The sequence below is a fragment of the Solanum dulcamara genome, chromosome 9 (assembly GCF_947179165.1).
Source record: "Solanum dulcamara chromosome 9, daSolDulc1.2, whole genome shotgun sequence".
Classification (NCBI taxonomy): Eukaryota; Viridiplantae; Streptophyta; class Magnoliopsida; order Solanales; family Solanaceae; genus Solanum; species Solanum dulcamara.
In genome coordinates this window covers 40,974,267-40,992,763 of record NC_077245.1, presented here as the reverse complement: position 1 = coordinate 40,992,763, position 18,497 = coordinate 40,974,267, and the positions used below count along the sequence as shown (strand labels likewise).

At 36.6% G+C, this 18,497-nt stretch overlaps 1 protein-coding gene across 2 annotated transcripts in view; it reads right to left on the bottom strand.

The window, feature by feature from the left end:
* Window positions 1-17,804, bottom strand: part of LOC129904341 (tubulin-folding cofactor E) — a 41,187-nt gene extending 23,383 nt beyond the window's left edge. For both annotated transcript variants that reach the window (XM_055979902.1, XM_055979903.1), the window contains exons 1-11: window positions 17,341-17,804; window positions 16,619-16,789; window positions 8,869-8,915; window positions 7,961-8,107; window positions 7,810-7,884; window positions 6,484-6,593; window positions 6,259-6,401; window positions 6,111-6,172; window positions 4,857-4,964; window positions 4,741-4,775; window positions 3,168-3,233 (exon numbers count right to left, since the gene is read on the bottom strand). In XM_055979902.1, coding sequence (XP_055835877.1) covers window positions 3,168-3,233; window positions 4,741-4,775; window positions 4,857-4,964; window positions 6,111-6,172; window positions 6,259-6,401; window positions 6,484-6,593; window positions 7,810-7,884; window positions 7,961-8,107; window positions 8,869-8,915; window positions 16,619-16,789; window positions 17,341-17,689 — 1,313 coding nt within the window. In that variant the 5' untranslated portion in view covers window positions 17,690-17,804. The remainder of the gene's footprint in view (window positions 1-3,167; window positions 3,234-4,740; window positions 4,776-4,856; window positions 4,965-6,110; window positions 6,173-6,258; window positions 6,402-6,483; window positions 6,594-7,809; window positions 7,885-7,960; window positions 8,108-8,868; window positions 8,916-16,618; window positions 16,790-17,340) is intronic.
* Window positions 17,805-18,497: the final 693 nt, after the last annotated feature.

Genomic DNA, 18,497 nt, shown 5'->3' with positions numbered 1-18,497 from the left:
CTATATTTCATTACATTGGTCACGCATCCTATGCCATATTGCTTATGCTCTATTTTTTGTTCGTGCACATCTCACATACTTAGTACCTTCTATGTACTAACACATATTTTGCCTATATTGTCTCATAATGTAGTGACGGACGGTCACGCTACGCATCCTATTCGTGGCTAGAGCTTACTATATTCTAGAGTTGTTTGGTGAGTCCTCATTCATCAAGGACAAGACGTTCTTTCCTATTGTTACTCTTGACTCTTTTATGTTAGGGTGAGCTAGGCTTGTCCTAAGCCCCCGTCTAGTTATAGAGGCATATTTAGACATAGGTGATGTAGTCCATTCACGAATATTTGACTAGAGTTTCATTTTATTCTTAGACTTCAATGATTGAGATTGTTCTTCCGCTTGTTTCAATTATGTTTTACTTGACTTCAATGATTGAGATTGTTCTTCCGCTTGTTTCAATTATGTTTTACTTGACCTTATGAATACAATGTATGCTAAGAGGCTTAGTTGGAATCCTTCGGATTTCCGTTTGCCGTGTCACTCCTAGGGTCTAGCTTGGGTTGTGACACCAAACTTAAAGAAAAGTTTTATAGAGTGGTGGTTAGACCAACCTTGTTGTTTGGGGTGGAATGTTGGTCAGTCAAGAATTCTCATGTTTAGAAGATGCATGTTGCGGAGATGAGGATGTTGAGATGGATGTGTGGGTATACTAGGAGCGACAAGATTAGGAATGGAGTTATTTGGGAGAAGATAAGAGTGAATTCCGTAGCGGACAAGATGAGGGAAGCGAGGCTGAGATGGTTTGGACATGTGCAAATGAGGGGTGTTGTCGCCCCGGTGAAAAGGTGCGAGCGGTTAGCTGTAGGGGATCACCGGAGGAGTAGAGGTAGACCGAAGAAATATTGAGGAGAGGTGATTAGACAAAATTTGGTGCAACTCCATATTACCGAGTACATGACCCTAAATAAGAAGGAGTAGAGGACGCGTATTAGGGTAGAAGGCTAGTAGGGGTGAAGGTTAGTGGAAGTTTAGCGTGTTATGTTGTGTATCGTGCTTCTATTATCACACTACTTTGTGGTTGTTATTGTTTCGTCCTTCTAGACTTTACATTTGCTTTGCTTATTAACTGTCATGCTTTCTTCATTGTTTCTCTATCTTTTTTACTTGAATTTGAGGCACTTGAGCCGAGGGTCTTTCGAAAATAGCATCTCTACCTCCTCGAGGTAGTAGTAAAGTCTGCGTATACTCTACCCTCTCCAGACCCCACTTAGTGAGATTTCTCTAGGTATATTGTTGTTGTTAGACCCGTTTGGTAGGCAGTATTAAAACAAATAGTCCATGGATTAAAATTTTAGTCCAGCAAATACATTAATTGGTTACTTTATTTAACTTAATCCATGGATTAGTTATGCACCATATGTGGTCTTATTTTATCCCTAGAAAATGGAGGGATAACTAATCCAAGGTTTAACAATCCTTGGATAAGACCCCTAAATGACTAAACTATCCCTCAATCCATTTTTAAATTTCTTTTGTAATTTCATGAACTTTTTATTTTTATCGGAATGGTTATAAATGTTCTTTTTAATTCTCCAAATCTGTTCAATATAATTTGATGATTTCACAAACTAATATTTTTTTCCATGTTTGATTTGCTATGTTGGGTTGATTTTTTGGGTTTTTTTTCAAATGTAGTTCGTCGATTGACCACTTGAACTATTTGTTTTCTTTTTTTAATAAGCTTCAAGTATTTGAACATTAAATCTATATTAAGTTTAAGGTATATTTGACCAACAAAAAATTAGAAATACACTGTGCTATCAAGGATCTCTATAGTGGCACATCAAACAACAACAACATACCCAGTGAAATCCCACAAGTGGGGTGTGGAGTGGGTAGAGTGTACGCATACCTTACCACTACCTCATTTAGTGGCACATCACACCTCAAAATAAATAATAATTTTTTATTATACTTTAGTATTTAACTTGACTAGTTAAATGAAATAGAAAATCATAAAAAAAAAATCATGAGTATAATTGTAAAGAAGATTTTTGTACTGTTATATCATCAAATAATTCTATTGAGAAAACAACAAATATGGCGACAAAATTATTCTTCTCCTAGCTAGTTAGAAGACAAAAAAAAAATAATATTGTCCAGCAATTATCTACATTGACTCAATTACATGAAATAGAAAATCTCATAATAATTCAAGGGTATAATTGGAAAAAAGATTTTTGTAGAGTTTTAAACCAAACAAGAGTAGGTGGAAAGCAATGAACCAAACACTTGAAAAAAAATAATCCATGTATAATTATTAATCCCTACATTACTAATTCATGCATTACTAATCCCTGCATTATTCATCTTTGTACCAAACGACCCCTTAATGGTCTAATGTCTGAGCCATTCAAATTCAGACATCCATTAAGTGCAAACAAATGAGGCCTTAGTTACTTTTTGATAACCAGTTAATACTCTCAGGGGTCGTTTGGTTGAAAATAAGTTATCTCAGTATTAATTATTCTGAAATTAGTTATCCTAGGATAACTTATCCCACCATGTATATGGATAACTTATCCCATCACTATGGTATAAACGATGGGATAAGTTATCCCAAACTTGACAACCAAACAAGACACCAAAATTTTATTCCTAGACTATTTTTTTATCCCAAGGCTATTTATTTTTATCCCTCACACCAAATGACCCCTTGATTACTTGAGTAAATGTAGTTATCATATGAGTATAAGTTCTATGCATTGATGGTGTAAAAAATTTCACAATCAGGTCATTTAAAAGGCAACAGTAGAGAGTAGACAAATTTTATATACAAATATTAAATTGGCATCTTTAAAAAAGGGAAATAATCTTCTATAAAAGGTCAAAATAAACTGATCGTGTAAAAGTTAACACTATCAATGCATACAACTTAGATAGAAGCAAGTAAAATTAAAAAAACAGAGGAATAGGTTGAAGTATTTATTTTCCAATGTAGGTACTACATTTTTTTCCAAAATATCATCGAACCAATTTGTACAAATGACACAAGCTAACATTTTCCAGAGACCAAATATACGAAATGCTGGCTTCTTGATATACTAGCCAAGTAGCCATATCAAAAATATTTGAAGACACATTTACGTCATAAATAAAATATATACCTGGGGTGAAGCTTCTTAATTTCCTCTGGGTTATCCTGGCATTTAGACATGACCAAACGGACATACCTGAAGAAGGATTTCAAAGTCTATTATCTGGACAATGACTCCATTAAAATCTAGTAAAGTGCCTCAAGTTAGTGTATTTTCCCAAAGAATCAATCAGCAACAACGTAAAAAACACTATCCTCATTCCACCAATGCTTGCAAACCAAAAAGGAAAGCCTGCCTCACCCAAGAGAAATTACAAAGAAGAGGTCTTCAGATTTGTTCAAGATGTCCTTTATGTGGTCAAGAATGTGAAAGCAATGAGCAGCTTTTCTTACATTGCAAAACAACTACAAATCTGTGGTACGTATTCTTTTATATTATTGGCATAAATTGGACTATGCCTAGTTCTACTATAGATTTTCTAAACTGTTGGAAGAGTGTGGGAGGAGAATCAATGTAGAAGATTGGTAGATGATCATTCCAGCTTGTGTATGGTGGATTACTTGGAAGTAAAGAAACTCGAGATTTTCTTAAGACACTAGCAACTCCATCCAAAAGATCAGGATGAATTGTCTGCCTTTTTTTTTGGTGTAAACAGAACATGTAGGGGAACATTGGGGATTTGTTAAATTTAATTGGCTATGCGTAAGATTTTGTGAAGACAGGATCCCTCTATACTTTTGTTTGTAAAGTTCACAGCTGAGTAGCTTTTTGGTTCTGAGCTTTACTATGAATACAAACGGTTACCTTTCTAAAAATAAAAGGAAAAAACTATCAAAACAAGTTAAGAATATCACAATAACCAACAAATAATATGCCTCAGATTTGCGAAGTTCAAACAAAACACATAAATAGACTGCTGACTGACTTAAGTAAGCAAAGGCTTTAGCTTTTAATTTATCTCACAGTACAATTTATACCAGCTATACTTCTCAAAGAACAGCTGATGCAGGATTAAGAGAAAGAAGAATAAGAACTTCCCTTTAGTTTTTTGGCTTCTGTTTAGAAGTTCCCGTAATTTCGATAAATATCTCAAATAAAATTTGAAGTTAAACTTTAATAGATGGACAGACACTTTTCCGTACATGATGGGTACTCAGTTAATATATTTCAAACATAAAGAGACTAAAATAGGTTTTACACCCCACCCCCCACCCCTCCCAAAAACAAAAAAGAAAGGACGAAAAGAAACAGGAACTAATAATATAGGTGATTAATTGTACAAGTACAGGTGCCACCTTTCCACTAATAATAACGAAGATTAGTTAAAGCATGCTTCTCAACAATAAACCAGCTACATATTGGACTCATGATTATTCATTACCATTAGTTCCCTATCTATAGTTCAGTAGAGATGTAGGGATTTCTTTTGGCTGTTTTTACAGGTCTTTTGCCAAGCATGCTTCATGAATTCTGTTTGGAGCAGCTTCTTTTGTTCCTTTGTAACTTTACATCTCCTTGATGCTTTTCTAATATCATTTAATTACTTTACCAAAAAAAGATTTCAAGATGCATAGGTAAATAATAATGATCAAGATGTAATCACTCTGAAATTAGCACATGCTACACAAGAAAGAGAACATACCGAATTTCAGAGTCCTTCCTCTCTCGAGGACTAACCTGAAAGAAATAGAAGGAACGAAAGACTTGAGCAACTTCAAATGCTTGCAAAAATGAGCCAATAGAATATAAGGAATTTACCTGGCTTCCATTTAAAATTTCAACTTTTGCAAGGCGAGCAATCAAAACAAACCGGGGCACACCACCTTTTCTTGGATCTGCTATTGGATTCTCAGAAAGCCTTATATCCTACGAAAATTTGAACAAATAACATAAATTTGAAACAAGATCCCAGGGCTTGTAGTGAGTTAAATTTTCTAGGAGCTACACTTGTATAGATAGCAAGCAAGTAAATTGTGGATCACTGCAGTTAGCAATCTTTGGTCTTTAATGATAAAAGAACTTCAACGACAGAAGAGAATAATGGGACGTCATTTTCTTCCCTACAGCGATAAGAGTTGCACTACACACCCCCTTTTGACATGTCAGTTTAGCTCTTTCCATTATGTTATATTAAATAGACCAATGCAAGGTTTTAAGCAGTTACAAATTTTGAACATCTTTTGACAAATGTAGTATCTCTAGAATAGTTTTCTTTGAGAAGAAATACTATGTCTAGGATAGTTGTTAGTCAACAATGATATTCTTTTAGAATTTTTTTATTTATTTGTTCGACTATAGTTATGCCTGATAAATGCCCACTCAAGATTTAAATGCTTCAAGAAGAACCTTGAATATTGGAGGGAGGTGAAACAAAAGTAGCATGACAATGTGAAAGACAGAACCATAGCTTAAATTAGTGACAACACATACAGCTTACGCATGGCTATAGCTTTAAAAGCTAGCTTGCACTTTGCTCGTTGAGACTTATTGATGGAAAAACTATTTTTATTGTATGCAAGTACAGAAAGTCAGCTAATAATACAATAAAAAAAAATCATGATCTATAGTTCTCATAAGCCCATAATAAATGCAAAGAGAACAGGTTATCCCTCGAGTAAAATGCAAAGTTCTAAATTACAAGAACCATTTGGATACAAAGTGAGATCCAATGGAAACAACCACATTACAACAACAACAACAACTCAGTGGAATCCCACACCGTGGAGTCTGAGGAGGGAAACAACCACATTATGCCGTAATTATCATACCAGCAACGTGTTCTGGAAGATAGTGGAGGAGAAAGAAAAAGACACATGTAGTGCTTGCATAATTTCAAGATATGCATCTAATGTGTAACACTATAATATTTAAGGTCACTTGATATGAAGCTCCACCACATGAATTTAGATACAAACACCAGTTTCTTACATTCGTTTTCCAGATAAGAGTTTAACCTATAGTAACAAATCATTATCCAAATAATTCATGAAAAAATGCTTACAAAAATCTTACCAACAAATTAGGAAAAAGATTAAGAGTATCAATAGAAGAAAAGTCTTCAATTTTGTTCCCTCCTGTAAATGCAACAAGTAACCTACCAGTTAAATCTCAATTAAATATCCAGGATTAATGTTAATTCTAGAAAGAGTTGCAGCATTACCCACGAGAAGGCACCGAAGATTCTGGAAAGGCCTAAAGCTTTCCCCAAGAAGTTCGTGACTGTTGGGTGGTTCAGATAATGAATTATGATCAGGGTACCAGATATGACTGATACAGTTGTTATTCAAAAAGAGCTGTTCCAATCTGAATGAAAGACGGCAACCAAAATCTCAATGACATGCAACATAACATTAATGTGTTTGACGAGGACATTAATTTGCATCACCTTTTTAACTGTGACAGCTTCAAGATTTCATCCCAGGCAGCTATAAAGTTATTCTCCAAATTGAGAAGACGGAGAGAATCAAATCCATGAACAATATCTGAAGATAATGGCTGGAAAAGAAAATAAAATATTTAAGCAAATCAGTGAATAATTTAGATTAATATTTTTTATAACCGTGGTGTGTGGGCCAGCTTGCGCATACCTCAACTAATTCCACAATGTACCTGCTATATGGTGTAACTCTATCTACCAAGGCTTAGACAAATGAAATTGTTTTCCAGGATTTGAACCTGAGACTTCATGGTTCTCAATGCACTTCATTAACCACGAGACCTCTATCTAATTTACATATATGAAGATATTCATCCTTGTACTTCATATGGAAGCTCATTTAGTACTCTATTGGTTACAGACATGAGAATAGTAGAATAGTAACTGTACTTGATGTCAGTGACTAGGAAATGAAGTATGATTATTGATCAGCACTTTACTCAGAGGACAGAGATCGTAGGAACTTTCAAACAGTATATATGCCTTTCATCTGAAAATTAAAAATTTTGCTCTGGTAATTCTGGAACCGACATTTGACTGGACATTATCTGTTAAATTGATTTCGACCCATTTAAATGTTCTCCACCCTAATGGCTGAATGCAGTAGCAAACTTCATCGCCCCAATTTTCACGTGGCAAACAAAACTAAGCAAGTACTTGTTATTACCATGCAGAATCTCATAAAACCTTAGTGGTCAATATGAGAGTCGAGATATATGGATTTTCCTGTTAAACTATAAGAAATGGCAAAACAAAACCAAATTTGGGATTCTATCTGGAGTATTTGGTTGTGTATCCCACAATCATCTTGCGACCATTGCTGAGAGCACCTCCCCAAAATTCTCGTCATCCTCTTATCTCACAGATGATCCATTCACTCATAAGAAAATGATGAAGATTCAGGAACAAAAGCAAAGGTTGGAGTCACAACGAAGTTTCTGCTAGATAATAGGTGAATCATCGTGCAAACTCATGGGCTTCAAATCACAACTTTATTTTCAATCGTTCCTTTAGTTTTTGCAATAGCTTCTAGCATGATTAAGCATATATCAGTGGAATTTTGAAGGAATTTTCTGGATAGTGAGTTAACAAGTGTTTGTTTTGTTATGTGACAAGTTTCCCTGTATAAGAGAGATCACAAAAAGATTTTCAAAAAAAAATAAAAAAAATAAGACAGCTATTTATCTTCAGTAAGAAGAACTCATAAAACTTGTGGATAATAACATCGGAAATTTGAGATTTAACTGCCAATAACTCTACTAAGGAAAAACACACCGTTATATCTCTCAGTTTATTTCCCATCAGATGGATCTCTTCAACAAGAGGGATAGAGTCTTTAAGCATTTCGACCTGCCATATCAAATACCTCTTACTCAATAAACGATTTAAGTTAAATGGAAGAAGACAGCAATAAGGCTACTCTCACCTGTTTCCAGCATATACCAGTGTGGTTCAAAACAACAACTTTGATGTGATTTAGCAGGGGCATCCCACTTATATCGTGAGACATGATGTTGTATGATAAGTTCAGAGTTACAAGAGCAGGCAACTCTTTCCAGATTGCAGCAATTTCCTGCGAAGATATGCTTGCTCAGCTAAACAGGATTTTTTTAATAGAGAGAGCAAACGCACTGGTACCACAGTTCTGCATACGACAATGCACAAAAATGATTGAATACAAAGAGTCCTGCAATTAATGATACGAGTACTCTTTTCGACTTTGACTCTCTACATTCTGCAGTCCAACTAAGTATAATGACCAAAAAGTTGGACTCAAATGCTTTCTTGAGACAAGGTCAAAGTTGAATTGGCCCTTTTAGAGTTGAAAATCCAATATATTTTATTATATCTAATAAAGTAAACTCTGAGTAAGGTATTATGGAAAAGGAAATCAGCATGAAAACAAGTTTTCCCTCTCCTTCCCATTTGATATCTAAACTTTAACCAGTTCACATGACAAGTTTTCAGTCTAATGTTCAAGACATTTACAGTCCAACAGACCCTTGAAACTATTCGGCTTTAAGATGCAATTAACCATTTCAGATTTAAACCATGATCAAATGTTTTCGTAGTAGCTGGTTCACCTTCTTTACTACTACAAAAAAGGTTTTTCTATGAAGAGCATGTCATGTGGTCAAAATTAACTTCTTAATCTATGCCCAAAATCAAACTATATCACCATAAAATTGGACATAGTAAAAATCATCACATCACATAACCATTCAACATGTAGAGAGTGCTTCAGAAAAGGATCTGGTTACAATCTGGAATATGCTAGACTTACACAACCAAACAGAATAGGATCCAATTTCACTCAGAGAAGCAATGCATTACCCTCCAATCAGAAAGCAGGCTTCCAGTCAAATCAAGCTCCTTTAATCCTGCAACAAAGGCGTGTAAAGTTCAGGTAAAAGTTTGCTTCCTGTTAGAATGCTCACAGGGCTGAATCATGAAACTGAAAAACTAAAATGTAAGCAAATGTTAGTAGATAGAAAGCAGCACCAGCAAAAAAAAAAAAAAAAACATGCACCTCAATCTCTAACTAGCTAGGGTCGGCTATATATCCTCAACATCCATTGCTCCATTTGCACACATTGCATTCCAACACTCAAAGACTTGTCTTTAAGACAAATTAAGGGTTCTCTACCACTAGAAATTCTAGTTATATTTTACTGATATATAAATCTAAACACTCCTGGCAACACCTCCCCTAATTTTAAGTGTACCAACATGCTAACCTTTAATCCCGATTGGTTGGTGTAACATCTATGGATCTTTGTTCAATTGTGCTATGTTCTTCTTAAGAACAACAACATACCTAGTGAAATCCCACAAGTGGGCTAGGGAGGGTAGAATGTACGCAGACCTTAACACTACCTCGTGGAGGTAAAGAGAGTGTTTTCGAAAGACCCCCGGCTCAAGTGCAACAAATCCAGGTACAAAGAAGACGGAGATAATGACGAAAGCATAGCAAGTAACAACAAAAATAGTGCGATAATTGAAATATCTAATCAAGTACTACAATAATACTAGTATAAAGACGATGACAAATACCAATCACCCTAAGAAAGACAATACTACACTATCTACTAATCTTCCACCCTAATAGGTGTCTTCCACACCCTCCTATCTAAGGTCATATCCTCGGTAACCTGAAGTTGGGTCATATTTTGTCTTATCACTTCTCTCCAATACTTCATCAGCCTACCTCTGCCTCTCCTTGTACCTTGTATAACCAGCCTCTTATAGCTCCTCACTGGTGCACCTGTGCATCTCCTCTTCACATGTCCAAATCATCTCAGTCTTGCTTCCCTCATTTTGTCCACCACGGAGGCCACTCCCACCTTATTACGAATATTCTCATTTCTAACCTTATCGCTCTTAGTATGACCATACATCCACCTCGGCATCTCCGTCTCTGCAACATGCATATTCTGAATATGAGAGTTTCTGACTAGCCACAGGCGTAGGTAGGAGCGTCGTGACTTATATTATAGAATAATATAGGCAAAAGAAGTATGTGTCAGTACTATAGGATATACTGAGTATGGAGAATGTGCAATGCATGACATGAAACGTAATAATGCAATGATCAAGTTACAACATGTTAAGACTCACATCATTGGAAGCATAAAACATGGTCAAAGAAAAACATAGAAGAAATTCATAGTTAAATCATAACATAAGTGAGAGATTCTGTAACCGACATAAACCACGTGAGCTTTAATGCGGAGTCCAATTTCATTCCTCCCACGCCGAAAAGAGATTGTCCTACTTGCCAAGGTAAGGACCATAAACATGAGCTATTGTAGATCCACTAACTAGGGCCAATTAAGGCAATCCTACGAGGGCACGTAGTTAGGGGACAACGGGATTGCTATTAGAGACCCGACCTCTACTAACGGAAGAGCCTCCATCCTAATATCCGCTCGGTACTAGGTCAACTCTCAACAAAAATAGTCATAAACATAGCATAATTTCATCATAGCATAATTGAACATCATAAGAATAGCCATTTAACAATCATGATTTCATAAAAATTTTATAAGATACTTATCTAAGCATCAAAATCATGATAAGCTCATTCATAGAAAAATCATGGAAAACCTTCATGATAGCATTCCTTATAATGAAGCAACCTTTGTCTTCATAAGAATCGTAATTGATTCTTTTCGTGAAAAAACATCCTTGAAAATCATAGTCATAAATTCATGATGCATGCATAATTCTTCAAATATAGTTCATAATCATAAAATAGGCACAATGCATGGGCTCACGTGAAATTCATCAAAAACATGTAATTAAGATCATGACATTGAATGAAAGCATAGTTGATTGAACCCAATGCAAGATCATCAAAACCCTACAAACTTGAATTGAAATTCATAGAAAAAGGAGAGAAATCTTTGGGACTCTGTAGATAGAAAGGATCCATGGATAAAATTCCAACATACCTCATTGAAATCTAGCCTTGAACCTTGAGAGAAGGCTTGAACCTTGAAACCCTAGCTTGGAGGAGAAGAGGAATCTTGGAAAGGAACCCTTTTGTGCCTTAGAGAATTTTTAAGTGAATGAGTGAATGGGGTAAATTTGAAGGTTTTGGGTAGGTATAGATCGTGGGAAAGTAGTCAAAACGACATAGCTTAGGTGTTAAAAGAATAGGAAATGTCCAAAATATCCCTAAATTAATTCTGCCAGAAGTGACCTACGGACCCCACCTATGGGTCGTAGGTCCTCCTACGGATCATGCTTTTGGTTCGTAAAAACCATGTCCAAAAATTTGGATTGCAGGAATTTACCCTACGACCCAGGTCTATGGGTCGGAAGACCCTACGGGTCGTCAAACTTCCTGTACAACTTAAGAACTCAACATCCCAACTTCTCTGAATCTCCGCCTATGAACCCTCCTACAGGCCGCAATCCTATCTACAGACCGTCCTGTTGGTCTGTAGGAATTATTATGAAACTCGAAAAAAATTCCCAACCTCGGGAACCTTCCTACGAGTGCCTCCTACGATCCGTAGGTCCTTGTACGGACCATAGGTGGATCCATCCAAAACTTCTGAAACTTGAAATTCTTTTTTCTAAGTATCAGGGCTTCCTACGACTACCCTCCTACAGGTCGTAGCACTTCTAACGACCCGTAGGTCAGCTCGTAAAAGCTTGCACCAGTGAGTTTTCTACAACAATTTCCCTTCAACCAACTTTCAGACTTTTGGGGTGTTACATAATTACTATAAAGTGAAATATCAATTGTTTAGTGTCGCCTCTTCAGAAAAGGTTCATTGGTAAGGAAAAGTATGCCTTAGAACCTTGATGACGACACGGAAGAACAAATTAAGCGAGGCGAAGCGTTCACACATTTTGAGCTTCGCTTCAGGGCTTAAATGCGCTTTATGCGCACCTTTGACAACACTGGCATGAACCCAAACTAATTCTCGAAAATAGACATACTCCTCCTCACCCTCATCTCTACCACTCTCAAACTTTCATAGTGTGGCTTAACTTAATACCCCTATAATTGTTGCAATTTTGGATATCACCCTTATTCTTGTACAGGAAAACCATCATACTCCACCTCTATTCCTCAAGCATCTTAGCATCTTAAAAATGACATTGAATTAGCTAGTCTACCATTCCAAAACTGATACGTGCTCTTCTAGAACTCCACCTGGAGCTCATCTAGACATGTCGCTTTTCCCCTGCTCAACCTACTAATAGCATGCTTCACCTACTCAACCTTAAAACGCCTATAGTACCCAAAATCCAGACATCTCTTGGAGTGCTCCAACTCACCTCACACAATGTCTTTGTCCCCATCTTCATTCAAGAGTCTGTGGAAGTACGTTTGTCATCTTTGCTTAATAAGGGTCTCCTCCACCAACATATTGCCTTCTTCATCTTTGATACAATTCACTTGGGCCAAGTCTAGAGCCTTCCTTTCTCTTACCTTCGCGATCCTGTACAACTTCTTATCTCCGCCTTTGTCCCCTAATTCAATATACAGTCTTTCAAAAATTGTCCCCTTACCTACTGTGACCTACTAACTTAGCCTCCGTTCTTGTCGCCTTACAACATTCCCAATTTGCTTGCTTCTCTTTCTCGTCTGTGCAGCCCACCCACTTTGCATACGCAACTTTCTTTGCTTCCACTTTGCCTTGGACTTCTCCATTCCACCACCAATCTCCTCAGCGGCCACCAAAGTTAGCCTTCGACACCCCGAGCACCTCTCTAGTTGCTTCTCTAATACAACTAGTTGTCTTATCCCACATGTTTCCCCTATCCCCACTACTCCTCCAAGCCCTTATCGCTGCCAACTTCTCCCCAATTACACAAGAGTAGCAGGCGTCAAACGGTTTCTTCCTTCTTCCTCACTTAATCTCCAGGCCAATCACCAAAAGCTTGTGTTGAGTAATAAGGTTCTCACTTGGGATAACCTTGCAATCCTTACAAAGACCTCTATCGTCTTTCCTTAAAAGCAAGACATCTATCTGAGTTTTAGTCACCGTACTACAGAGGGTAATCAAATGGTCATCCTTTTTGGGAAAGTACGAATTAGCTATCACCAACTCAAAAACTATAGCAAAATCTAAGAGCGAAGTTCCATCACTATTTCTAACCCCAAAACCAATGTCATCATGCACATTGTCAAAATCACTAGAAGTTGCTCTCATGTTGCCATTAAAATCTTTCCCAATCAAAACCTTCTCTATGGCCGGAATACCTCCCAAAACCACATCCAGTTCCTCCCAAAAATTATTCTTGATCTCCTTCTCTAAGCCTGAATATGGCACATAGGCACTAACGACATTCAACGGTTGCCCTACAATGACTAGCTTGATCGCCAACATCCTATCGCTAACCCTCCGAACATCTACCACTGGCTCCCTTAAGTCACCATCTACTAGAATGCCTATACCATTCTTGTTCCCCGGACTTTCTAAGTACCAAAGTTTGAACCTGTCCACGTCCCGAGCCTTAGAACCTACCAATCTAGTCTCCTAAATACAAACTATATTAATCTTCCTCCTCTTAAGAATCTTCACTAACCCAATAGACTTTCCGAACAAAGTCCCTATGTTCCAAGACCCTATTCTCGGCCTGGCAGCCCCCTTAACCCCAAATCCACCCCTGCTTCCCACTTCCGACCCCTATAGAGGACAAGACCCTAGTCGACCATCTTTACCAAGGCCACTATGGCTAAAGTAAGTTTAAAAGGCAAGCACCTAATCTAAGACTCAATGGCATATGTATAATAAAAAAAGGGCAGCCCGGTGCACTAAGGCTCCCGCTATGCGCAGGGTCCGGGGAAGGGCCTGACCACATGGATCTATTGTACGCAGCCTTACCTTGCATTTCTGCCAGAGGCTGTTTCCAAGGCTTGAACCCGTGACCTCCTGGTCACATGGCAGCAACTTTACCAGTTACTCCAAGGCTCCCCTTCGTATGTATAATACTACAATCAAAATTAATACACACGTGACACTAGATAAAGAACTAGTATCAAAATACACACGTAGGCAATATACATATATAGAAAAATGCACATGTAGGCAATATTTATCAAAGACTAAAAGCACAAAAAACCAATTAATACACTAGCTTTTGATATAAAACTAGCCCAAGCAATATATGTATTGATACAACTAAATTCAAGCTGTCAACAACAACAATGCAACTAAATTCAGAGTGTTTTACAAGGAGCAAGATCAAGAGAAAGAGAAAGAGCAAGAGCAGGACAGACATGGTATCACTACAAGGTTTGAAGAGAGCAAGAAACCTAAATTTGGGTGTCGTCAGAGGACGTCAATACTCGTTGGAAGCTGTCGGAAATGTCGTTGGAAATGTCGTTGAAACTCGCTAGCAGTCGTCGAAAAATCTTTGAATGTCACCGGAGCTTGTTGGATGACGTCGAAAATTGTTGGTAATGTCCCGATTTGGTATGGATCAAGTTCAAATGGACAAGAACAGTCTGATGGAAATAGAAGGCAATAAAAACAAGAAAAAAGAGGAGATCGAGAGAGTAAGGGAGTAAAAGAGATCCTCCCTATTAGCAAATCGATTTTGCCGAAGAAAGTGATCGAAGATCCACGAAGAGTTGTCGAAAAAGAGATGAAACGCCGGAGAAGAGAGTCAGCAAAACCCTTGACTTGAGGAATGGAATTTAGAGATTATAGGTCTTTGCACTCTTAGGATGAAAATACTAGTATAAACAGTAAAGGGGAAAAGTAGAAGTCTTTTACAACTCGAGAACAAAAGAGACTCAGTAGACTACTTTCTTGCTTTCAGATCACTAAGACATCGTTCAACTTCACAAGTATTTAATATACAACAACATACCTAGTGAAATCCCACAAGTCGAGTCTAAGTTCATAAGTATTTAATATATTTGCAATTTTTACACTGTTGTAGACTTTTAAAAGTAGGTTGTACATTTAACAGCTTCAAAATATGCCAGGCAAATAAATACCCTTTGGGAGCAAGACTCCTTACCTCAATATTTTAATGACTACAACCTGTATATGCTTTGGTTGCATTTCCATACTCAGACAATAAAAACAAGAAGTTTTAGAGGTATTCATAAGTATCTTGGTCATATTGCTCAAGTGCACATAGAATCGTTAAAAACTTTGCTAGATTTTTAGCCCTAATTATTCAACCTCTCGGCGTTCAAGCGCTTTTCTTTCCAAATTACATGTTTTACTGATTTTCAAACCTATATCACTGAGACCTGCTGCAATGGACACCTAAAACAACAACAACATACCCAGTGAAATCCTATAAAAGTGTACAGTGTACACATACGTTACCCCTACCTCGTGGAGGTAGAGACCTATAGAGACCTAAAACCCTAGACAAAATTGATCAACATTAGGGAATCCTAGTTCCTGGTTTTTCAACTCTCTACTGTCCTATACTTGATCACCCAACCTTTAACTTTAGCAGAACTTACTCCATTCACCAGCAATGTTCTCATATATTTTTAATATGATTGGTCCAGAATCTTAAAGATTACATCCACTTAAGGAAAAAGAATGAACAAGGTTGGAAATTAATCAAATAATGATGCTCTGCAAATGAATGTTACTCAACTACAAATGCAAAAAAAAGCTTTCCGTCCAGATAAGAACCAAAAACTATCATCCTCAATGGGATGGTTTGAGTTGTTGAGGCATATAAGCGACAACCTAGAGATCCTAAGTTCAAATCCCATCTATAACACTCAGTTTGAACACACCTTCTCTAACCTTGGTGCATAGGTTTACTTGACATCTGTGTTTGTAGCTTGGATGTGGTAGCAGGCTCCCAATGGATTAGCATATGTGTATTGAAGCTGGTTTGGCTATCCAACTTGCAGCCTTCCTTTGCCAAAGCATTAGCCACCTGATTAGCTTCCAGTAGACATGTTGTAAAGGGGCTTTAAGAGCTTATCCAAGATTGATTTGCAGTCATATTAGAGTATACACATTGTTTTGAGTAATAATGTTGATAGCTTCCTAAGGCAAAGGTATTTGTGGTGAAGGGGATACATTTCGACAATCCAACTTCCCAATTCCCATTGCAATCCCTGATAATACCACTCAAGACTTCTCCACATGGATTATTTTTGCCAGATCCATCAGTATTGAGTTTGTACCAGCCAGGCATAGGTGGAATCCAGCTGATGTATCCTATATGGATATTCATATTGACACATCATACTTTGCAAGAAACTCTTCTTTTTTATGATTGTATCAAGTCAAACATGGAAACTCAATTTGGAACAATTGTAAGCAAGAAGCTTTTGAAAAGATGGATAGTCAACTATAAATATGGAGTTGACAAGATAAACACTCCAGAAAATAAAACACTACAAACTCATATCTTCCTTCCTGGCCAAACCTTAACAAATCAATAATCAGTATGATACAGAAGAAGATAAGAAATTTCATAATCACCTTCCTCAAAATTAAAGTCCTGGACTTCAGTTAACAGAAAATGCAAGTATCACATAAGTTGGAAATGACAGATCGAAGCTTTAAAATATAAAGGAACAATCATGTACAATTAGGAAAAATAGGCACATGGAGAAGCACATAATTACTTGGTGTAGTCGTATTGATATGACCTGGGGGTCCAGCTGAGCTAACCCCTAAATAAGCAAGTGATGCACTTGTCAACTCCTCAAATTGACTCAGCTTGTTTTGAATTTTATCTTTACCCAGCAGCTCAATAGAAACCCTTTTGTTTGACGCAGAAAGAACATACATCTCATCTGGAGCATAATAGAAAAGAAAAAATTAATTAAGTATATAACTGCTCAAAGAACGATGTCATTGTTCAACAAGATAAGAAATGATTGCAAAATTAAGGTAAAACTTGGAGCCAAATAGACCCTTCATTGAAAAGCATACGTTCCTAGTCCAAGAAACTAACAATCCCATGCTTCATTTAGTAGGTATAGTTGAGATATGGGAGAGTGACGTCCTAGCTCCTATGCTTTCTGAAACTACACAGTGAGGTTGGCTGGCTTGTTCACATGACGGAACTATATTAGTTGTCGATTCAGATACTTGTAATGTTCCCTTAACAGGGTTAAATTACATGTCGTTAAATCACACATCTTTCAGCACATAAATTCTATTTTGCCAACAGAACCTAAAAGGCACCCAAGTAAAAAATATTGAAAAAACCGAACTTCGGATACCTATTTGACTAGTCAATATCATTAAGCACGAAACCACAAAAGAAAATGACAATACTAGATTAAAGAAAAAGAGAATTGCCGAAACAATGATAGCAATTATCAATTACAGTTGATATTACCTTCTTCTTCTTTAGTGGATTCTCCATGATACCTAAACTCAAGGGCCTTCAAGAGTGGGAAACCGGAACTAAGATTGTGCGGTCGTACGAATGAAGCCGATTTTGGACCTTCAGCTTCGAAATAGTGAACCCCATTATGTGACCCATCATGCTTACCGTCACCATTGTCCCAATCAACACCGACCCAGTTTCCCCCATAGCCTTCTACTGCTCCGACGTACTTCACAGTTCCGATCCGGCGGGTATCTCCGACGAAATGGACCCTTTGACCGATTAGGAACCCGACCGAGTCTGACCCTGATATGGATCCACTTGAAATGGGGTTTTCAGTGTCCAAAGAACTCTGCATTTTTGCACAATGTAAGCTAATTTGTGACACGATTGTGAGATTACTCTCTTTTTGAATTGTGATTATTATAAGTACGTTTGGAAAGCATGATATAATTGAGATTTGACCTAATTGATCGTACTTGATAAATTATTTTTTTGTCAAATATTTTAATAATTTTATGACATTATATTTATTTTTAAATTTTTTGTCTAACATACATGATATTCATAAAAATCTTATACTTTAAGTTTTTTTGATTAAATTAATTAGAATATACTAATTTAAAAAATATAAATAAATAATTTTTATAATATTAGTTAAGAACATATGTTTATTAATTATTATTTAATTTAATATCATTTATAAAAGTCCTTATTTGTCTAATATAAATTTTAAATGATTAACTTTTATTTTTAAAATTTAAAATAACCTTATGATTGCACTTGTGCAACCAAACAGTACACTTATAATTAATGTAATTACATTTTAGCAAACAAACAGGTTGTTGTAATTATTAGATTGTGTAATTACTATGCTAGTAATTACTACCCTAGTAATTACAGCAATTCCAATTACTAGGTGACTTTTCAAACAGACCCTAAATTAAGAGTTAAATGTTGAAAATACATTCAAATTATTTTAATTTAGTTTCATAGTTAAATTATTATGAGGGTGAGAAACACATTAAACTATGACTTATTAATTTGAAAAATTTACGGACCAAATGTGTATACACACACTTAGGCGCGTCTGGCTCAAAATTTTCATTCACGTGGCTTTTTTGTGCTGACACATTTTTTTCATTTTATACATAAATTATTGAAAG